Source organism: Pocillopora verrucosa, chromosome 14 (assembly GCF_036669915.1).
Source record: "Pocillopora verrucosa isolate sample1 chromosome 14, ASM3666991v2, whole genome shotgun sequence".
NCBI classification, from domain to species: Eukaryota; Metazoa; Cnidaria; class Anthozoa; order Scleractinia; family Pocilloporidae; genus Pocillopora; species Pocillopora verrucosa.
This window is the reverse complement of record NC_089325.1, coordinates 12,262,123-12,286,385: the sequence shown is the minus strand read 5'-3', so window position 1 is coordinate 12,286,385 and position 24,263 is coordinate 12,262,123. Positions and strand designations below refer to the sequence as shown.

General features: G+C 39.0%; 2 protein-coding genes and 1 pseudogene across 2 annotated transcripts; all 3 read left to right on the top strand.

Moving 5' to 3' along the window:
- Positions 1-561: 561 nt before the first annotated feature.
- On the top strand, positions 562-8,280 carry LOC131782420 (uncharacterized). The gene is made up of 4 exons (XM_059099155.2): positions 562-662; positions 2,238-3,478; positions 5,431-6,000; positions 6,494-8,280. The coding sequence occupies exons 2-4, from the start codon at positions 2,254-2,256 to the stop codon at positions 7,633-7,635; spliced, it is 2,937 nt and encodes a 978-aa protein (XP_058955138.1). The 5' UTR covers positions 562-662; positions 2,238-2,253; the 3' UTR covers positions 7,636-8,280.
- Positions 8,281-9,224: 944 nt separating this feature from the next.
- On the top strand, positions 9,225-11,103 carry LOC131782421 (rhodopsin, GQ-coupled-like). The gene has a single exon (XM_059099156.2). The coding sequence runs from the start codon at positions 9,238-9,240 to the stop codon at positions 10,234-10,236; it is 999 nt and encodes a 332-aa protein (XP_058955139.2). The 5' UTR covers positions 9,225-9,237; the 3' UTR covers positions 10,237-11,103.
- A 3,814-nt stretch (positions 11,104-14,917) lies between these two features.
- On the top strand, positions 14,918-22,653 carry LOC131782434 (uncharacterized; annotated as a pseudogene).
- Positions 22,654-24,263: the final 1,610 nt, after the last annotated feature.

Sequence of the window (24,263 nt, the reverse complement as noted above, 5' to 3'; positions counted from 1 at the left end):
TTAAATCTCATTACACAGTTCTGGGTGTTAGAGTTGAAATCAACGTTCACTGTTGGAGCTTTCTCGCGTTAGCAATATATCTTTAATACGCAATCCTGTTCCAGCTACCGCATAACGTCTTCGCCTAAATACAAATGCACAGCTGTAAATTCTTCATGCACAAATTACGCAAAAACCCGCAGCATCTCTTCAAGAGAAACAGACACAAAAATGATGAGTTTATTTTAAAAAATAAGTCTTCAAAGGCTTAATGGTCGTATGTTAATAGATGATAAGTGTATAATTGTTGAATAATGAATTAGATCTAAATTTTTTATCCCTATTGGCGCTAGATCTTATTCTTTTCGCTAAAAATCCATAAAAAAAATCTTCACTAGAAGGTGATCTTTATTTGCATTCCAAATTAAAGCGCGAGTGGGTAAAAAATAATAAATCATATGTGATAAATGAAATACAGTTGAAATGATGCAGAATGAATGAGAAAGAGAGGGAGGAAACTATGCATGCACGCATTGCTTGCCTACATTTCTCTACTGCAAGCTCCATTGATTGATGGGAAACCCCGTAGCCGACTTCCGCTTACTTCATCACAATTCTCATTTTGGAGCTCCTCTGTTTTAAACTAGCAGTGCAATCATGGCTAGTTCCTGAAACTGCAAATGGTGAGTACATGAACACTCTGCGCAAATAGTGAAATAGTGTGTATTATTTGACAATACAGGATGAAAATCGATTTGATTAAATGTTCCCAAAAATTCCAAAACCGGAAGAAGCTATCACAAGCATTCTATCGAGGTAGCGTGATAAATACTGTGCATGTATAAAAACTGCCGATTAAGAACTTTCAAAAAGACAAACCATATGTAGTACCAGTTTTAGTAATAACCAAACAGGAGTGAAGTATAGATTTCAATGTCGTTCCTTGTCCGTTTGCTCTCCAACGCATCACGAAGCCTAATTTTCAATTGGCTTTTCATCATCGACGTCAAAAAGAGACTGATATTTCAGCGTTACTTTTATCATTTCCCAGATCTTTCAGCGCTCAGATACTGCTTAATTTAATCCAGCATTCGTACGACAATCGACGCATCTCAGATGTTGTCATCGCAAATGAAGCGTATATTTGATTAGAACTACCGCAGGGGTCGCATGCAGCACCTTAAAAATTTGAAAAACAATCAAATCAAACTGATTATATGTAATATTAAGGAAGATTTACTGGTTAACAACTTTGAGGAGATGAGATAGAGAAACGTTTGACATGCTTGTACTCTGTAAACTTTTTAGTTCAAGAACTTTTTTAGATAAGGGTTCACGTTCACGCTGGCTGATTTTGAAAAATGATAATGAGGACTCTAAATCAAATTATTTTCAAATTCTCGCTTTACATTGGAGTTGAAGGCCTCCTTTCAGATTTCTCCTGAAGAGAAAATATTCGGGATCATACGGTCTCATCAAATGTTAATAACTTTGGTGATTCAGGAGAGACGTTGCAATTGATCTATCGCCGCCAGGGACAGAAGGCTGCCATAAGTATTTTTGAATGCATGTTTAATACATGTAAAAATGTATTTTTGCATATATTTGCGGACTGCAGGGTTAAAACTGAATTGAAAACGCAGGAGTTAAAATGAAACATACACGTAATGAGAACAGAAACAGGCTGCTATGACGAGTGCATTTCTTTTCTATTTTTTCGTTTTAATGGTATTTCTTTGGTACTTGATGTAATTTTTCACGGATTAAGAGAATCATGACGCAAAAAAATCGAACATAAAATGAAGAGCGTCGTTAAATCTTGCTGTAAACTAAAACAAAGTGAACGGAAAAGACTAAGTGATTGATAGAGGAGTCATCTTGGTACTGAATTAAAACATTAACATGTTAACCGGGCGAACATCGAAGATGATTGTACATAGCAAACTAGCTCAGCTTGATTAAAAAGCTCAACTGAGCCAGCAAGATAAGAAAGAGTAAGCTGTACAACTGTGTAGCAATCATTCTATTCCAGAGTCCAGGTATGCACCGGGCTGTAAGGTGCAGAAAGCGAAACGGTAGAGCAGAAGAAAACAAATCTGATTTTTTAAAGAACGACAATTGTGTGGCTAAGTTTTCAAAGTTAACACTCATTTAAGACAGGAGTCGCTCTGTCAGAAAGGAGAAGGGTTTGGGTCAAGGGTTGATAGCTATCCATTGCTAGTTAATGAGGGATCAAACGTGGTGTTATGTTTTTGCAGTTATCTCATTGGTGAAATGGCAGCCGCCACAGACCCCAGTAAGGCGCTTGATTCAACTCCTGAGAAAACGAATTTCCAACGTGCAGCACGACTGCTGATCTGCGGAGGAACGATGATACTACGAGAAATTTTCGACAAGATACATCCACTAAAAGACCTCCCCACAATATTAAATGATCCGGCTATAAAAAGCCAGCTCGCAGCAGCAAGGATCACCAAACCACAGTGGGATTGTCTTTACCCCTCCCCAGGGACGTATGGCAAATCAGAAGATTTCGATGTGACTCTGCTCTTTAAATTGCTACGGACAATATGCAACCTCCATCCTACAGCCTCGGGATGGGACGATCTACCGGCAAGTACAGACCACAGTTTAGCTGCGGATTTAGCGAGAATCAAATATTATCGAAACACCGTGTACGGTCATGTGAATCAACGCATGGAGATCAGAAATGAAGAGTTTCAATTACTCTGGCAAGAAATCAGAGAAGCTCTATTGAGAATTGCTAGATCAATCAGCTCAACAAAGGGAACTGAGTGGGAGGATGCCATTGATAAACTTTTGAATGATCCTCTCACTGCGGAGGATGACAGAAATGTAAAGGAATTACTACACTGGTATAGAAACGATATAGAAATTAAGGAATTAGTGGTAAAACTCAACTCTTCTATCCAAGACGTCCAAAATACAATAGAGGAGAAAGGAAAAACTTTGGAGACGACTTTTCACGAGGAAGCCCAAGGCATTAAAAATCAGCTTGAAGAGGAACTAAAAACTACAAGAAAAGATGCTCAGTGTGTAAGACAAGAAGTCCAGAACATCAAAGATCAGCTTGGAGATGAAGTAAAAACGACAACTGAAGAAGTACAGTTCTTGAGGCGAGAACTTAGAGAAGAGGCTAAAGATATTAAAGATCAGCTTGGAGGGGAAATGAAAGCCGCCACTGAAGAGGTACAATCTCTACGACAAGAGTTTCAAGAGGAAGCTAAATATATCAAAGATCAGCTGGGGGGTGAAGTAAAAGCTGCCACTAAAGAAGCCGTAACATCTCTGCGACAAGAAGTCCGAGAGGAAGTTCAAAACATAAAGGATCAGCTAGGAGAGGAAGCTCAAAACATAAAGGATCAGCTAGGAGAGGAAGTTCAAAACATAAAGGATCAGCTAGGAGAGGAAGCTCAAAACTTAAAGGATCAGCTTGACAAACTTAAAGTCTCATCTGAGGTCCATCAAGCTTCTGGAGGTCAGCTATTAGACATAATCATAATTTACTAAGGGCCTGTTTACATGGAGGTGGGGGACCCAAGGTAGGTGAGGTAACCCGCCTAGGTGGGGTAGCTCGCCTGTCCATATAATTTCTTATTTATTTTGATGACGTTTACAAGGTAGGTGGGGTGACCCGCCTAGGCGGGTTGCCAGGTCTGCCAGGTAGGGTGAAGGGTAACCCTCTCAGCCGGGGTGACAATTTGCCATGTGAACGTGTCAAGGTGCGGTAACCCGCCTGGCCGGAGTCGTGTTCATGGCAAAAAGCTCAAAAGTGAAACATGTATGTTTTAAAACTTTGTGCATTTCCTAGCCGTCTCATGGCAGAAATCACCAGAAACCGCAATGGACACACAAGGAGTGTAAAATGTTCACACTTCGGAATATTTAGCGATGTAACTAATCTAACTATTCCGTATAACGTATTAAGTCAACAGTTCCTCGCGAAACCAAACACCGCGTAACACAACGCGTGACGCTTTCATGAATAAATACATATGTTTCCGGGAATTCATCTTTCGTCTTTTTCGAGATGTGAGCTTGGGACGCCTCTGCTCAAACTCTTTGGTTGCAAGCGCAACAACAACCTTAAGAAACCTCACCCTAGCGCCCCGGGGTTTTAAGATTGCATGTAAACGCGTTTTCTTTTTCGACCACGGCTAGGCGGGTTACCTCACCTATCTGGGGTCCCCCACCTCCATGTAAAGAGGCCCTGAGTCCTGTAACATCAAAAGATATATTACACCCATTTTGAAATCATTGGTGATCCTTGCAATCTGACTAGCTCTCATCTGTGTGATTTATTCACAAGACAACTCTTGCAGCATTTTACAGACCAGCTCGGTACTGGATCGATAAATTATTTGTCAGTAAAGGGCTATTCTGTTTATATGATAAAAAAATAATACATGGTTGCTTGTAGATATGAAATTTATCTTCTCGTGTTCAACTCGACATCTCACTCGTTCGCTGCGCTCGTGAGCTATCGATTCAGACACTCGTAAAGAAATTCCATATGTATTCGCGCCCACGGACTATTCTCTATGTATTTGAGCTACTGAATTTTACAATTTCAAAATGGATGTAATGAAGTGGTAATTGAAATTCGTCTCGGGTAATGTTGGTCTTAAATCATACTTGTGATTTCAATCACCCGTAAGATTTCAGACCAAAATGCACTCCATTCACTCAATTACCATAATAAACATTAAGGTTTTAAAAAGAGGGTCTGGGTAAACTTTTTATAGAAGTTAAAGTTTGTTTACTAATTTATGGCTAACCGAACTTGCACGAGTCTGGTCCCTCGAAGATCACAAAGTTAACATACATTTATCCTAACAACCTCAAATTAGCTTCTTTGACCATTTAATCCACACATTTTCTGAAAGGGCCCGAACGTTGCCAACTAACGGCTCGACAATATCGTTTTGCGGATTTAAATACTAATGAAGTGGTACAAAATTTCCTGTTCCCGGTCCGAAAACGTTGAACCGGCGGCAAAAGTCTATGTGCAATTACCCACCAATTGTTCGTGTACGATGTCAGTGTGAAAACTGTGATAAAACGTTTCGGTACAATTCCATGTCGCACAGGAATCATTTGGTCTCAAGTCTCCTCTGTTCAACCAAACCTGACTTGAAGCTTATTGAAATTTAGAAACTAAAATGTGTAAGAGCGCAGATTCATATTTCAGTCACTGTCAGTTCACATGTTCCAACTCGCAGGCACGAACTTTATGCATTGCGTGATCAGAGTTTGGAAATCACTGATTGAAATTATCAGCTCTTAAAGCGTGGTAAAGTTTAAGTATCGGAAAAACACGTCTGAGATCAACGGTACCATTTAAAAGTAAGAGGGCAGAGGCTTGAGTTGCCACATCCCTATCGTGGTACCTGAAGTAACATTGGTTGATGAAACTTTTTATCCAAATAGTTCAGCTTCAAATGCGGATTGACTGTAAGACCATCAAAGAATCTCCAGTACCTGGAGCCTCAGGTTTGATGGTGCTAACATCTGAGGGTTCTGATATCGAGAGGAAAAAAATTGTAGGAGTTAAGCATAATGAAATGGCTCCTACTGCATCATCGTTTCAACAAGAAAATGGAAGTACAAGAGGCTCTGAGGCAATGAGGATTGGAAGTGACTGTTTACCTAGTTCTGAGGAGGTTCTGAATTTCATTGCACTCAAGTATTTCAAGGAAGTTGATGCATCCAGCCCGCATGAGCGAAATGAGTTTCTGCAATATCTCAGGGACGTGCGCAAATTGCTGCTTGTTGACACTCAAATAGGAAGCATTATTATAACAGTGGAATGTAGCTCTCTGCAGGTATTAGACGAACTGTGGGATGACCATTGCACGGGCCATCTCAATGAGATGGCTCAAAAACATCTTGTCACAGAGGAAATTCTAAACAAGTTTGGTCTCGTTGAGGTGCAGTTATCGACAACGATTCGAGAAGAGGAATATAGAGCCGCTCAAGAGTATTTCATGAAATGCTCAGGTTAGTGTAGAAAGCTGTTTCAAGTCGATTTCCAGAAGAAGCATTCGACAAAATTTATATACATTTGTCGCGCGCGTAGCATAAAACGTCAGCTTATTCCACAAACTAGCATTAACACGCTTACTCTCCCATGATCGAATATTGCGTTTCTGGCTATTTTTGGTACAAATCGAGTTATTAGTATATGATGAAAAACGCATTTCAAACGCAAAGATGACCTAATATCGAGACAACCGGACAAGCTCATAACATTTAAAATAAGATACAATAGTGTGCTGGTCAAAAAGAAACAGTGTGAGAGATTGTAATGTTCTTTCTACAGTTTAGCTTTCAACTCTAGGTGAATTCCATAGTGAATTATGCCGATACTTCATTTTAAACCCAGCTGGATTGAAACTTCATCCTTCCCACCAGATTTCAAAAGAAATTCTAGTGACTCCACCAAAATAAAGTTAAATTTAAGTTAATATTGGCTTGAATCATTTATAAATAGTCAATGATGCAAAACCGAGAAGGACGACCCTGCCATACGGCAAAGAGCACGTTGATGTCGCGGATGCTCACAGTAGCTTGAGTCCCACAAAGCCAAAGTTCTTGGGGGATTTTCAACAGGTTCAGGAGCCTTATGAACGTCCTTTAGACAGTCAGTTGAAAATACTTGGACCCGGATATGTAGATGTTGCCATCGCTCACCACATCGACTTGCGTGATCTGCAACAGGCCAAAGACCATTACGAACTTGCTCTAGACATTCAATTAAAAAAGTTTGGACCTACGCATGTTGATGTCGCGCGTACTTACCATAGCCTGGGTTATGTAAACCTTAACTTGGGTAACCTGCGACAGGCCATAACAGATTATGCACGTGCTCTAGACATTCGGCAGAGAATGTTTGGAATCGAGGATATCCATGTCGCGCTCAGCTGCCATAACATGGGTGTAGTATATCAGCAGTTAGGTGATCTGCAACAGGCCCAAGAATGCTTTGAAATTGCCCTGCAGATTCGATTGAAAAAGCTTGGACCCAACCACAGCGATGTCGCTCTTTCATACCATACCTTAGGTGTTGCACACCATCAGCTGGGTGACTTGAGAAAGGCCAAAGAGTATTACAAACGAGCTCTAAGCATTGCGTCTATGCACGAGAACCATGGTAATGCATACCTTAACGTTGGTGACCTACAGTTCGCCAAGGAACATTACGAACGTTCTCTAACTATTAGGCTCAGAACGCTTCGACTCCTGAGAAAGCATGCATTTCTGCAGGTCGCTGTCGCGCGTACTTACCATAGCCTGGGTAATGTAAACCTTAGCTTGGGTAACCTGCCACAGGCCATAAAAGATTATGCACGTGCTCTAGACATTCGGCAGAGAATGTTTGGAATCGAGGATATCCATGTCGCGCTCAGCTGCCATAACATGGGTGTAGTATATCAGCAGTTAGGTGATCTGCAACAGGCCCAAGAATGCTTTGAAATTGCCCTGCAGATTCGATTGAAAAAGCTTGGACCCAACCACGATGATGTCGCACGTTCATACCATACCTTAAGTGTATTACATCATCAGCTGGGTGACTTGAGAAAGACCACGGAGTATCGGAAACGAGCTGTTCACATTGAGTTGAAAAAGCTTTGAGCCGAGCTTGCCGTTGTCGCGTCTAAGTTCAGGATCCTAGGTATATAATGCATACCGGTGACCTGCGACCGGAGGATTTTGCGTACCAACCAGTTGCTCGGAAGAGTACTCATGGCCATCTGACATTGAGATGGAAAAACTTGGACCTAAGGTTGTGGACGTTGTAGATCCCCATTGACATGTGTAAAGCTCCATAGGATTTGACTGAGTTTCAGGGAGCCTTGAAGTATCATACAAGATCCAAATCCTCTAGTGAAAGGAACTTCGGCTTTCATCATGAGAAAATGTCATTTAATTTATTTATCGTCAAAATGAGCCCTTTGGTTCCAGTACTAAATGATATGTAATTTCTCATATTGTTTATATTTATCCTGAAGGGGTTCAAAGTCGATAGCTACACGGTTATCTTATATAATTTGCAATGACGTGAATTTCATTTAGTTTGACCTGCAGATTTAAGATTAAATGAGGCCATGATCCTTGTAGATAAGTTGTAATTTTAGAAATTGTAGAAAAGAAAAAAATTCAGGCCTCTATTTTTTTTATCTAAAAATTCATCAACCCGAACAAAGCAAAATTTCAGAGAAATGAAGAGTGTTTTGATTTTAAAACGTAATACATCTCTTCCCCTCCTATGAGTGACCAAGACAGAATTTCTCCTTACAATATCAATACAATATCAAACAGCTGAGTGATGAGAAAAAAGGAAAACAGCAATTTGGGATAATTAGTTGATCCAATACTAAATTCTCTGAACTAACGTTATAAGATTGGTATGGTTGAGAGCGAGGAGAATTACAAATTTGATCTGGGAGTTAAAGGGTTAAGGATGTTATTGATAACCGCTAACATTTATTTTGACGTTTGCATGTTTGGAGTAAGACTACTTTTATTTAATTCAACCTGCGTTGAGCTTGTCTAATTATGAATAGAAAAAAAAAGAAAAACAAATACTCATTAATTCTGTAATATTTCTGTGCTTCTTGCAGCTATATGTAATTATCCAGCTGCCTCAGATTATAATAATCATTTAGAAGACCACTTAATTTTGTTTGGAGAGAACTGAATTATTTAAGTTTTTGCGTGTCAAGATGAAATTAGAGGTGGAACATTGTTGTGGTAATCTGACAGAATAATTATGGACAGCAAAACTGTCCATAATTAACTAGTAGAATCTATGATAAAATGGAATGGACCTTTTGGTTTAAAAAAAAAAAACAAAGTTAGAATTTTTTGTGATCTCGATGCTTTCATTAATGCTTTTCATTAATGCTTTCTTGATTTGTTTTTCATGTGGAAACTTACTGTTTCGTGGTGGGTTACAGAAATCTAAATGAAAGCTTGAATTTGTTAAAGGCGTGCTCACAGTACGTACCCACAACCTTTTTCTATGTAAATTATTGCTCGATAGATAAATAAACCAAACTTTATTGTATAAGTTATATATACCAACACCATATGAGATTGAATTTCAAGCACAGCTTTACCCCCGAAGGTTCGTGTTGTTCTCTCGGGTGACGCACAGAGTAAGCTACTTTATTTTCACTATACTCTCCAGTTTTCTTTATTTTTCGTCTTTTTTTTTTCGTTGTTTTTCAGCATATGGCGGGTTCGAATCTTTTCGTTACTGTTCTTTCAATTCCTCTTCTTCTTTTCACCGTTTTTGGAAATTTTCTTGTTATAATAGTCATCCGCAAGTGCAAGAAAATTTTGAACGCAAATACCCATCTTATATTCCACCTTGCATGGTCTGATTTGTTTTTTGCTCTGACCACTTTCGCGGAGACGATTCTCGTCTCTCTTGAAGTTCCTTACTCCTCTTTCCAATTCCTTTTTAACGCTTTATTTTCAAGTTATACTCTTGTTGTCCTAGCGATTGAGAGGTACTATGCAATTCTGAAACCTTTCGTGCACATGAAAAAGGTGGATGTGTGTTTAACGCGGAAAGTTTGTGCCGCGCTGTGGGTCTTGGTTGGTGTCTTAACTGCGACAGGATTTGTTATCGAATCATTTGAAAATAGGTACAAGTATTCTGGGTTTGTTAATGGTTCGATGGACACCTCAAGAGATCTTCCTCCTGTCCTCGAAACCATTAATATTACCTTCGTATTTGTTGTTTTTGTACTCGGTCTCGTAATACCAAGTACTGTTATGATCCTGTGTTATTCACATGTGATTTATCATGTGTGGTTCAGCGCTGAAGACAAAGCAACGAACGCTGCTCTCTTCAAATCGCGCCGTAAACTGACCAAACTTTTTATCATCGTAACCATGATATTCATTATTACTTGGACTCCAACATATGGCAGGCTAATCGTCAAGGAGTTTGTGAACCATGAAACGACAAAGAAGTCCTATCAGCTTGTTTCCATGCTGCTTGCCCTGATTGGTTCAGCGGCAAATCCTGCCATTTATTCGTTTCGTTGTCCAAGATTTCGCCAGGAAGCTGTTAAAACGTTATCATGTTGTTGCTGTAAAATGAGAAGACGCCGTCCAAAGGGGCGAAGTGGTAACAGAGTGTTTGTGACCAGTGGCCGCTGTATGACTGAGACACAACATAATACAACAAATCTGAATGAAACCTACGCTGATTCAGTGTAGAAATTTTACATTCATGGCTACACGAAGTTCCTCATTGACACAGAGGGGCACTTTGGCTTAATTTATGATCAAGCCCTTTAAGTTCCTGTGTATCGTTTTCATTTCAAATGACCATCACATCGGCTTCTGATATTCATGTTAACGTCTCAGAGATCACTGTTACCATTCGCTTAAAAACACATCCGCTGCTATGAGAATAAGAGAGCTATAAAGCTTGGCTTTAGATAGATGAGATACAAGGAAAGTATCAGCCGCCAAGGGCAAATTACACGTTGTAATAGCACATTTAATTAGTGTTTTTTTACCAAGAGTGCTTTTGCTTGAAAATACGCTTTACTTGAGTGGAAAAGTAGCAGTCTGCAGTGAAATTGTGTATTCCAGAATTATAAACCGAATATGGAAGAATAATTGCCTGAAATACGAGAAGGGAGACGTTCTTTTTGCTCATTTGTTAGCTTGTTACCGAGAGTATGGCTTTTAAATACCGCCTTCTGGGTTTTTGAGAACCAATGGGAAAACTGAAGTTTCACCGCATCAAGATCATTCACACAATTCAAACTTCTTCCCATTATTAATCACTGATAATTACAAATATACATTCAGAATATTAAAGGCAACTGTTTCAGTACTACGAGACTACTGACAACAAAAGATATAGCTCGTTCTGGTACAAGCTTCAGAGATGTACACCGTAAGTCAATTTTGTGCCATTTATTTTATATGTTCAATTAGTACTAGAGTGGACATGCATACTACAGTTACTAGTTGTTTTGGACCATGAAGATTCTTTGAAAGTAAGGATCATGTTATGAGTAAATAAGCGTGAGAATGTAGCAATGTCAGGGTCGGAGCAATTGCGCACCTACCCCTGCCCTAACCCACAACAGTCAACTTATAACAAGTTAGGGTTGGGGTTAGTTTAGGGGAGGGGTAGGTGCGCAGTCTTGATCGAGAAGAATAGTGTTGGAAATATAGTCAAGAATTTATAATCGATAACTATAATCTGATGGTGTATAACATATTTCGTGTTACAGTAAGTGAGTGGGGTGCTTTAACAAAAGTCCTAGTTCTGCTGTGAATAAAGATCTTCAATAAGATGAGAATAAATAAAAGTTCTTTGAGTGTTACTTTGGAAACCTAACTTGAATGAGGCATAAATATTTTAATAATTACATTAAATTATCAAGCAACAAAATCAGCTTCATCGACCCAATTCCACAACCATGAATTCTTTCAAATTTTTCCTTTAGCTTAGTTGCTGCTTGAAATTAAATCTGAGCAGGGCTTTTCTAAGGTAGAATTAAGAACAGCCCCAAGGCATGATTAAGTCAAACAAGAGGTAACTGGGACATAGTGAAAACAAAATGAGGTAGGTGCTGTTAACAAGTTATAGGAGGACATATACCTGAGAGGTAAATGAATTAAGGCAAGACTGATGTGAAATACCCAAATCTTCCTACTTTCCCTTTTGATTTATTTTTCTTTGAGTTTTGAATAGCAAAAAATTGTATTTCATGCTCACATGAAACCCTTCCTTTAAACAACAAAGTATGACAAAAAAAGAAAAGCAATTAATTAAAAAACCCCGTTATTTTAATAGCTCTCTCCAAGTTGTTTTTTGTTGACTCAGGTGACGAAAGTTAGAAAAAACATTATTTTTATCAGTTCTGGGGGAAAAACTTTTTATTTTCAATTAATATAGATAGATAATCAGAAGCGAATTATAAAGCAAACTAGACATGATGCAAGACTATAAGTACAAAAGGAATGTCATATGGTCTCCAACTTTAGTTTAACTCTGTCCTGAAAAGCTACCGCCTCACTTCTTTTTTTTCTTACCATTTGAATTAAGGAGTTCATTGTTTTCTAAACAGTGGCAATATTTCGGTTAATCACGACCTTTTCGAAAAATTAATTAAATTGGAAAATATCACTTGGCTGTAATGAACTTTTTTCAAATTTAATCATCTCCTTTTGTTTAAAAAAAATCCCAGACAGGAAAGGTTTTCTATAACATATTTCACGATGATTTGGAAGAAATTTCAAGAAATTCCTAATTTCTACTAAAAATTACCCCCAAAGTTTGGGTGCGTCTTATAGGCGAATATTTTCCCGAAACAATTTTTTTTTATCACAGTTACTGGTACGATTTCAAGCAAATAAAAGGACACAGTGTTGGTCATTGACTTTTATAAATATGGTGGTTCTGAAAAGACGAGCGAAGTCAAATTTGCATAGATATGATACGTGCTCGAGAGCACGTGCTCAGTAATTTTTTTGTTTGTGCGCGTGGTCGCGTGTGCGACAATTCTGCTTTTGTTAATTAACGGTAAACTAAAATCAATACGCGACTTTTTCGCTTTTTTGTAAGTTTATGAAAGAATTTACAATAAACTTGACCGATCTTTACTCCCCAAACAACGGTGCGCCTTATAACCAAGTATTTTAGCGATATTTTCAGTTTGAAAACATGCAATAATGAAGTTGCCGAATTGGGGGTGCGTCCTATAGCCGAGTGCGCCTTATAACCGAATAACTGCGGTAGTTTTTTCAAACAAATAAATAGCAAACGGGCTTATTTATGATCCAGGCTTCAGAAATTATTAAAATCTTTTATCAAGATGAAACATTCCTGACAAGGTAGTGTGCCCGTTTATTTTTACTAATGAAATTCTTGTTTTGTTTGCTTGTATAAGTTTGTTCAGCCTCGAGCGGATATTTAAAATATTAATAAACTCATGACCATATCAAAACTCTTCAAAGAGCTAAAAAATAATGGGGTAGGGGTAGAGTTATTTCAACTGGGTGTCAAAAGTAATCCGGGACTTTGCATTTGTTTTTTCTTTCTTTGCTCCCTTATTGGTCAAGGAAAACTAACGCCATCTTCTTGACCAATCAGGTGCAGAACCAAAGTCAGTCGCATCCTGGTCACTCGCGTTTCATTTCCCGCTTTTTTTTCGGTTTTTATTTATTTACATTCAATCTAAATATGCTCTAATATTTAGTCTTGGACGCGTGACATTTTTCAGGCTATTTAAACCACTACAGTTAACAGTTCTTATCATTTCGAAAGTTGTTGATGCCTTTTTCACAAAATGGCGGAATATTTCGTTACAACCTCACTCGCTGCTTCCATTTTAATCCTTCTTTGTAATGTTTGTGGAAATGTTCCCGTAATTATGGTTATCTATAATGTGGGAACTGATACTTGCAGTATGGTTGCTCGCCGGCGTACTAAGTGCACCGGGATTTATTATTGCCTCCCTAAGGCAAAAGTTCATCTGGAGAAACGCTTCGAGAAATACAACGGTTGAAATACCTCGCTGGATTGAGATTCTTAACACAACGTATTCATTTGTAATCTTCACTTTCGGTCTCATTTTACCAAGTGTTACAATGATATGTTGTTATACTCGGATAATTTATCACATGTGGTTCAACGCCGAAGCTAATAAAGCAACAAACGTCGCTCTTTTACAGTCGAGACGCAAATTGACAAAACTTTTTATACTGGTTATCTTGATATTTCTCAATGTATGGACCCCAACGTTCACCAGGCTTATTGTCCTACAGTTTGTCAGCATCAATGAAGCATGGAAGTTCGAAATGATTTCTTTCCTCCTAGGATTAGCCGGATCCACAGCCAATCCTGTCATTTATTCATTATGTTGTCCGAGGTTTCGGCAGGAGGTTGTCAAAACTCTGACATTTCTTCGTTACTGTAAAGGAAAGAGGCCACCGTATGTAACTACACCCTTTGCGAAAAACCGATACTCATTGAGGAAAACAAAAATGACGACACATCCTTCTGTAAAACTTGTTTCGTATTCAACTCGTATGTAAATGAAGCTGTGTGGAAACAAGGTAATTTGGTAGTATCAACTGAGTCAATAACATAAATTGGCCACAGTTAAGAGTTTTAAAGCTCACGTTTCGAGCCTAAACCCTTCATCAGAACGAAGGAAACAGACCGATTATGAAACTCCCCTTGAGGATATATTTCCAACAAGGTAGCAGGTTTAGCAGAAGGAGAATTTATTTTCTATTTACAAGTGTAACCTGTTTCGAACGAGGTGCGACATATTTCACCAAGGGGCCTTCCCCTGTAAAGGAAGTAAAATTCTATTAATCACATTAGAATACAGGGAAAGGTCTCTGATAAATGCGTTGTAACTCAACAAAGAGGAAATGTTGAAATATTGTTTCCCTCCCCTCCCCTCCCCTCCCCATAAATGTGTCCCCCCCTAGAAAATAGCTAAGATTTTAGTCATCTTGAGCAGCAGTTATTTTTATCTGCAAACAATTCTAAATCATGCTTTATTTTGCAAGATGAAAGCCTTCCCAAAAATTAGAGGAAACACAGTTTATAGTACTGTTGCTTTATGTGGTGCAGAAAAAAGGAAAATTTTGATGGAAATAGCGTGGTACACAAATGAAGCCAGATCAAGTATGGTCGTCAAGGTTTCATACCAAACATGTCATTCCTTCTGACTTTTTTTGCGTTTCTTGATTTTCCCCTGAAACTGCTTCGTCTCACGCGCACAATGGTATGATAGGAAAACCTATCATAGAGGTTTTCATTTCGCAGTTCCAACTGAAAGTTAAAGCACATTTTGCACGTATTGCTTGCCTGTGTCAAATAGTTAGAAGCCCGAGGGATTGATGGGATACAGCAAAATTAGTTTGTTTCCATCAACTTTGAGTTGGTTGGCCTCAAGGTTCTCCTCTTTTGTTGTGGATGATGGTAATGCGGCTGACATGTCGGATGTGAAATGGTGAGTATAGACTCTCCAAAAGGGTTGAGTTAACTTCATCGATCAGGAGCGAATTCAGGGTTAAACCGATGCAGACAAAATTCTTTCAGACTCGGAAGTGGTAATCCTTGATTCATTAAATTGCAATATATATTATCACAGTTAACACAGAAAAAATGCTGAATTTCGAGGCCAAAAACCGAACACAGCGTTTGGATAAAGTTTTCTTAAGCAGTCTCGTCAGTTCATGACTCGTTCACCTAATCTCCAATTCTACTCATAAGCTCTCATCCGAAGGAATGGCGCGCACTCATGATTCCTGATTGAAATTTCTTCGTGGGAGATATATATTAATTCAATCGGACTCACTTTTCAATAGTCGCTTAATTTCTCTTACAATCGAATTGTCTTTTGGTTCGATTCCTATTAAATTTGTTCCAATATTTCCAATGAAATTGATGATCCACACTCAAAATTAAGTTACATACATCCAAAGAAACTAGTCCATTAATTACTACAACAATGTCATGCCAGAAATAGAACTTTCCTATACAATGAGTGATCGATCTGTTTCCTGCTTAGACAGTGAGGGTTACTTAATACTTCTGTTGTCACGTTAACAAGAAGATATATGTGAAACACATTTAGTTATGTATATCAAGTATGATAAACTACTAAGTACATAGTTTGTTTTAAATTTCATAACGTAATCATAACACGGCGTTCGCTATTTGACGGCTCATTTATCTTGTAAATTGTCAATGATACGTCTTTTTGATAACAAACACAAGTTGTGTAAATTAGTGATCCTTCTAAAGGAGAGGTAAATGTTCCCGGTTAACCTGGTTTTCCCTTCTTGAGAAGCCTGCAAATAACAATCAGCCTTGAAACCCTCAACTTTTGTTATTAGTTACGTAAACCATTGCTGCGATAGAAAATTGATCATCTGGAGGGAAGCGAAACTAGCGAGGCGAGCAAATCAAGCTTAACGAGAACGAGGTACTTGAGTTGAAAAATATTTAAGTCTGTATCGGTTAAGATGAATATAAATTAATTTAAAGCAGCGAACTGGAAACACTCAAAGTCAAATCCAGCTAAATGTAACTTTTTCAAATCAACCATCCCTATGCGCTTTGAAGAACGCTTTAGAAAATGTCCATTTACTATCATCGCTGAGATATTCAATTTATATTAATAGTGATTACGAATGCTTGCTTGCGTGATCACAAATAGTGATGGATTAATCAACTTATCCGGGTTCTCATGGAGTAAACCATGCATGAAATTAGTTCTTTTTTTCGTTCTATCTGTAAACTTTCATCATAAATCTGACGAGTGATACCAAATTCGGGGATATGGAACAACGAGCGGGAGGTAAGTACCTCTTTGGTACTTAATTTCAAGAGTCTTACCCTAGGCAATTCATTTCGTTAGAATACAAAGAAACGTATTTCGCGTATTGTAGAGAAATCACACTTCTGATATAATTTGTATCTACGTTGTAATACACTTAAATATCAACTTTCAAATATGCATTTTACTTGTTCCAATTTATCTCGTTATTTCAAAAAGATCATACTTTTTAAAAAGGTAAATAAATACGAGAACGCTTAAGTTGCGAAATTTAATACCCTTTTTTCATATTAGCGTATAAAAATTGCGAAATTGCCTATATTTCGATCTTAAAAAGACAACATTCTGGTATCTTTCCACAAAGATCGTCTCCTTAACATATACGTAGCATCTCCCTGCAATGAAACCAAAGGGGCTTCCCTCTTCCCTCCAAAAAATTTCGGGGCCTAAGTTTCTGCCGAGTGTGACACGGAAAACTTTTCATCAAAGTAAGCAAGCATTCTTACTATACATAATATATATGAATAAGGGATACTTTAATTTGTCTTACTTGAAATAAGAAGATATGGCCAGTATAAGAGCTCACTCACTCGCTGCAGCATACTCAGCCGGATGCATTCTGGACGATCAACACAGTGGAGGTTTAGTTCCTAGATTACAAGAATACTTTATTTGTATGAAGGACACACTATACATTAACTCAGTGCAATTGGGGTATATGAATTATCTTAGATGAAAGTCACCATCAGCTCAATTATCGATTTAACAAGCTTTAATATTTTTTCAAAAGACATATGATCCTAGCCCCCATACAAGCATATATACATCAGTATTACTTGGATTTTTATGTGCAAGTTTTCATGCGCCTACAGTTAGCTTGAGTGCTATACCAGCTGGGTTGCATGGTAGACGTAAAACCATTACATAAGCATTCGCGGCTGAATTATTTATAATCTCATAAAATTGTTGATAGGACAAATTTATTGTTACAGAAGAAATAAATTTACAGTATAATATAGGGACTAGAAATGCAAAGTGACCTAAGGATTATAGCATGTTGGCAGCTAAAAAACGCACTAGAATTAGTAAAAATTTTTAGAAAAGCTTGACCTTTTGAATGATTCGTTGAGTATCAATATAAGAGTCTCCCAAAGTGAGAGTTTCAAAGATTGTTCTTTTTATTTCCTATTTCAACTCATTTTTTGAAAGATTTCTCCCGAAATATTTTGTGTGGCCCAATATTGATAAAGCATTTGACCGTGTAACCAAAACTTGCTGTGGTTCGAACCCTCGCGGGCTGTCATGGTATGTCCAATGAATGTTTGTTTAATTCTTTATCATATTACTCTTCTCTGAATAATTCTAAGGGAATCTTTTTGCACTGCATTTTGAATTTCGTTCATCCTAAATCTAAATTCGTTATCGTCGATTCTGTTCACAGAATATTGCAACTTTGCGATAGTGAAAACTCTACATATGCCTCCCGTTTCTTTTTACCCATTGTAAGTAACAATCTATTATATTTGAAGTTTGAAGAAAGGTAAATTCCACGTTCATAGACACCTAATTCAATTGAAATGGCTCTCACATCGTTTCTGAACAGGGTTGAAATAGTTCAAAAGAATGTCGCGACAAAGAAACGATGGCCTGCCCAGTCTACACTCGAGAAAAGCTCAACTACTTCAGAATTTGTCATGTAGTCACTGATATTCTGCCACAAGGGCTGCGATCCATTTTCAAACAGGAATGGGACAGTCGTTACCAGGCAACGTTGGGAGAATGGAAAGATACACCTCAAAATGGACTGGACTTCTACAACAGGGAGTCTCCCCGGAGCCGAACACGAGATGCTCGTCTGCTGGAAACGATAAGAAACGGAAATAGGGCACAGTGGGATTGTACTACACTCTTCTTTGCAATCCTTTACTCTAATTCTATTGGCCACGGACTCAGTGCAGCAGTTCGCTCCAGTGTCGATGATCTCAGAGAGTTTCGCAATGATGAGTTCGCTCACTTGCCACATGGTCAGCTATCAGATTTACAATTCAGACTCGCTGTTCGTAAAGTTGAGAACGCATTTTGGTCACTTGGTCTCTCAGTTGGTGAAATTCGAAACATCTGCAAGCAGAAAACTTTCCCGACCGAAGAGCTTCAAAATGTTTTGAAAAACGTTCAAACATTTGAAGAACAACACCGGTTCCTTGAAGAACAACACCATATTCTTGCGGAGCAGTTACATAGTGATGTTTCCTCGTTCTGCATTCTTCCACCTAAACCATCGCACGAAATCGCACCTCGCGAAGGCGAGGTTTGTAAAATAACGAAACAGCTTGAACGACTAAGAGAAGGAAATGAAAATGGTTTGAGTTACTTATATATTTCAGGTAACCCTGGAAGTGGCAAATCTCAACTGGCTGGTCTAGTGGCTCAGAAATTCTACGAAGCAACCAACAAAGACCTCAAATCTCCCACGTTTGTTATGACTCTGAACGCCGAGAACTCGAAAACGCTTTTGGAATCGTACGCTTCTTTGGCAAGACAAATCAAGTGCCCTGAATACACAATTATGCGCACCCTTAACTCTACAAAGATGCAGTTTGAAGAAAAAGTTAGCAATCTAAAGGATTTGATAGCAACCAAAATTTCCCTGTACAGTTCTTGGCTCTTGGTGGTCGACAATGTTAGCAGTTTATCTGACACACATGATTTTCTCCCTCGGTATGGAGACGAACAATGGACACGAGGCCTGTTGCTCATCACAACTCAGAACACTTCATCCATCCCCTCTGAAAGCTCCTTTGTCTCTCACATTTCAGTGAGCGAGGGCATGGTGCCCACAGATGCCTGTTGCTTTTTAGCGAAGGTTTCTGGGATTGGACAACTGGGAGTAGAAAATGAATTAGCGAAGGCATTACTAGTTACCAACCTCTCGCGCTGGCTAGTGCAGCCGTGTACGTCCAAAAGATTCGACAAAGTCAAGTTGGTAGAGACTTCGGATGGAAGGAGTATTTAGACAAGCTTGAAAAAGGTATGAGAGCCATCACCGAAAAGGAACTTACAAAAACCAACCCAAGTTACAAGAAATCCATGACTGTGGCAACAAGGCTGGCCATTGAAAGAGCGTTAAACAATGACGCTGTTTTAAAAAGCGCATTTACACTCCTCTCTCTGTGTTCCCCACAACCTTTGCATCTAGACATAGTTATGAATTACATTTTGAATGACAACAATCTGCATTTGGATAAAGAAGAAATCGCTCTTCAGATCCAAGGCTACTCTCTTCTTATGTTCGAAGAAAGAGAAAAAGGAATTTTTGCTAGTGTGCATCGAGTTGTGCATGAGGTAAGCAAATCTGTAATCAACGAGTGTCGGGAGCATGATGAACACGTTCAAAGTGTTGCACTAGCTGTAATGTCCTTTAACCAATTCGTAGACTCTTTCCTACCACAGACGTGGAACGAGCAAAACTCTGTTTGTGACAGCGAGCATTTCATTTCACACTTGTGTGCGTTAGCTGTCAAAGTTGAAAACTTCTTTCTTCTCGCAGATAAATATCGAGTGATCAAGGAAGGTGTCTTCAACTATTCCGATCTATTAGAATATTTCAGAAGGTTTGCGATAATTTGTCGGAATCACTGCGAATTTTCAGGCGCAAAAGTTTACTGTGAAACAGCTTTGAAACTGGTTGAAAATATCAAAGCTTCTGAAGGTGGGGATCGTGCTGATATCTACAGCCTTCTTAGCATCATATTATGGAAAATGGGTGAGCTAAAACAAGCAAAAGAGTATTGTGAGCGTGCTTTAGACATAAACCTGAAAGAACTTGGACCAAAACATGTTGCCGTTGTGGCTACTTACAATGTTTTGGGTCTGGTTCATCGTGGATTGGGTGACTTGAAAAGTTCTAAGGAGAATCATGAACGTGCTCTAGACATTCAGCTAAAAAATCTTGGAACCCAGCACGTTGATGTGGCAAATACATACCATCATCTAGGTAATGTACAGCACAACTTGGGTAACCTGGATCAGGCCATGGAGTATTACGAACGTGCTTTGGAAATCCAGATGGAGAATCTTGGTCATGATCACATTTATGTGGCGTTTTCATTCAGCAACATGGGTGTAGTGGAAAGTGAACTGGGAAACCTTCAGCAAGCCAAGGAATATTTTGTACGCACCCTGGACATAAGGTTGAAAGCACTTGGCACCGAGCATGTTGATGTCGCGCGTAGTTACTATGACTTGGGCGTTGTGCAGTACGAATTGGGAGAGACCTACAAGAGGCTAAAAAGTGTTATGAACGTGCTCTAAACATTCGTTTAAAAAAGCTTGGACCCGAGAAAGTTGCTGTCGTGCATACTCTCTATGAGTTGGGCGATGTACAATGTAAATTGGGGGATCTGCAACAGGCCAAGGAATACTACGAACGAGTTCTTGGCATTGAATTGAAGAAGCTTGGACCCGAGCACGTTGATCTCGTGTCGATTTACCTTAAATTGGGCATGGTACAGAGTAAATTGGGAAACCTGAAACAGACCAAAGAATATCACGAACGAGCATTGGCTGTGCGCCTGAAAAATCTTGAACCTGACCATGTTGATATTGCAAATTCATACCATCATTTGGGTAATGTAGAATTTGCCATGAATAACGTGCAACAGGCGAAAGACCTATACGAACGTGCTTTAGAAATCCAATTGAAGAATCTTGAACCTGACCATGTTTATGTGGCTTTTTCCTACGAAGGCTTGGGAAGTGTACAGCGTAAATTGGGTGTACTGGTAAAGGCAAAGGAGTACTATAAACGTGCACTAAAGATTAGGTTGAAAAGGCTTGGCCCAGTGCATATTGATGTCGCATTTACACACCATAATTTGGGTATGGTGCAGCGTGAATTGTGCCACTTGCAAAAGGCTAAGAAACATTTGAAATGTGCTCTAGACATTACTTTGAAAAAGCTTGGACCCGAGCATGTTGATGTCGTGCGCATTTATGATGACTTAGGTAATGTACAGTATGATTTGGGTGAATTGCAGGAGGCCGCAAAGCACTGCGAATGTGTTCTAAACATAAGGTTGAAAAAGCTTGGACCCGAACATGCTGAGGTCGCCTCTTCTTACCATAACCTTGGTTATGTACAGTATCAATTGGGTGATTTGCAAAAGTCCAAGGAATGTTACGAACAAGCATTGGCCATACGCCAGAAAACTCTTGGATGTGACCATATTGACATGGCGAATACATACCATCATTTGGGTGTTGTAGAGTGTCAATTGGGTGATCTGCAACAAGCCAGGAAATGTCACCAACAAGCATTGGATATACGCCTGAAAAATCTCGGACCCGAGCATGTCGATATGGCGAATTCATACCATTATTTGGGTAACGTACTGTTTGCGATGAATGACATGCAACAGGCGAAGGAGCTTCACGAACGTGCTTTAGACATCCAACTGAAGAATCTTGAACCTGACCATCTCTATGTGGCGTTTTCACTCCATAACCTGGGTGAAGTACAGCGAGAATTGGGTAACCTGGTCGATGCAAAGGAGAATTATGAACGTGCTCTAAAAATTAGGTTGGAAAAGCTTGGAACCAGGCATGGTGATGTCCAGAGTACTCTACATGAGTTGTGTAACGTACGACGTGCCTTAAGAGACTTGCAACACGGCAGGGAAAGTCATGAAGGTACTATTTAGAAGGATCATGAACAGCGGAAATGCTGTGTCATCTCTTAACCCTTTGAGAGTGACTAGCATCTAATTTCTCCCAACAGTATAACCTCTGCATTACATAGTGAGGTCATGAGAATATAGGAAATGATCACCCAATAAATATTCTCTTGATCGATAATCAAATTCTCCTCGTCAGCACCTTAGGAATTGTTTAGAAAACGGTATGGAGAATCTGCATACTGATGTTAGGATGTAAAGGGTTAATGATATTCTTATCTTCTTAAATTTGTAATAAATTGAAAAGAAAATTTTCAGGGTTATTCTTTTAGTCGTAACCCAAAACCAAATGATTGTACGTGTAAGAAAAGTCTCGGTGGTGCGATTAGTTTGTCAATTTTCTCGAATGATAGGTCGTAGTTTAAAGTAGTTTTGTTGAAAAGCATTTCCAGTCTTGTGCCTGTTGTAAAACATTTTGTGGGTTTTGACCAGTAATGAGACGAGTAGCCTTGGCGAATAATTGTAATGGAGGAAATTCGTGTGGAACTTATGGCCTTCTCGTACACAGAGGTTTTCATCAGACAAAAATGGACTTTTTAACAGTTAATTCGATGTACTATTCGATAGAATAAACATGATCATTAAAGTCTATCTGTTGAACGATAGTTACCTTATTGTATGCGTGATTGACACTAAGGGACGGACCATTAGAAACAAGTGTTTTCCGGTAGGGGAAGGCCGGGTGGAAAACAAAACAATCATTGCATGGCAGGTGAATACGGTGTATCTATTAAAGTATATTCTAAATGAGTCCATAAAATTTTTTCCAAGGTTATCTACACTAAGCAGAGGGAGAATTTGCTATACTTATTTGCCAGCGTAATCCGTATGATTTAAACCCAGAACCTCCGGATTCCGCACTCTATTGCTCTGCTTCTGAGCCAGAGAGATTGTGTGAGGGAGCAAGTGAGCCTTTAGCTATTTGCAAACGTAATTAGCGAGAACCTAACTAGCGAGAACAGCGAGAACGTGCGATAGCACAGCGCCCTCTAAAACACTTTCAAGTGCTTCTGAAATGAAGAAACAAATCATTCGATCGGTTCAGTAGATAAACGCGATTTAGACATGAACTTTAATGAAAAATGAACGTGCAAACTGGCTCAGCATGCGCTAGTGTATTTGCTGATATATCTTATGAGCATGTAAATTTTCAGCTCTGGTCTTCAGCACAATTCATGATTGACCTTGTAATACAACACATACTTTTGAAAAAGGTTCGCTGGAAGCGTAAACGTCGAGAATTAATGAAATATTTTTTGTTGATTTTTGCAAGTTTTTTTCTTTTACGAAAATTTCTCTTAAATCAAAGACATTTCTAAGAATACGTTCATACGGTTTATGGAGAATCATAGCGCTTGATTACAGATAGGCGTTTAACCATAAAAAGAATTTACATTACAACAGCGACGGTCATAACTTCCGGAAAAATTGTCTTTTCTTTTTTTCCTTTGAAGACCAGCCATTATTATCGCCGCCGGGGGAGGGGAGGGGAGAGTGCGGATGATTTCAGGTCAGGGGATCACACGATGTTCAGGGGGAGCTGAGGGGAGGGTCGTAACGGGGTTAATCGTGAGCCATGAAACGTTGCAAAAATTGCCAAATTTTAACCTTTCGTCCTAAAAAAGTTAACCGTTAAAATTTTTCTTTTAATAACAAAGGAAGGAGGTTAACTGTTAACTGTAAAATGGCCGAAATTTTAACCGTTAACCCTTTAACTCCCATCGGTGATTCGCATATAACTTCTCCTTACAATATCCATGTACTATCCAACAAACAGGTAATGAGAATACTCAAGTGTATCAGGTAGAAGTTGTTATCTTGATCTAAAACTAAATTCTTGCAACTAATTTACAAGGAAATGTGTAGCAGCTAGAGGGGAGAATTAACAATCAGATCCTGAGACTCACGGAAGGGGCAGCGGTCGTCGCCAACAGAGTGTAAATGGGGGACTATAGAAAATTGGTCTTCAGTTAACTGGAAACGAGGGAGGGAGGGACAATAGGAATAGACATGAGGGAGGGAGGGATAGTAGGAATAGACATGAGGGAGGGAGGGACAGTAGGAATAGACATGAGGGAGGGAAAGATAGTAGGAATGTTACAGAGCCTCTTTGGGGGGCAGGTTAATTTAGCGAGGCACGACCAAAATCTTACCAATCCCACCCCCTCCTGTGATAAATAATGACCCG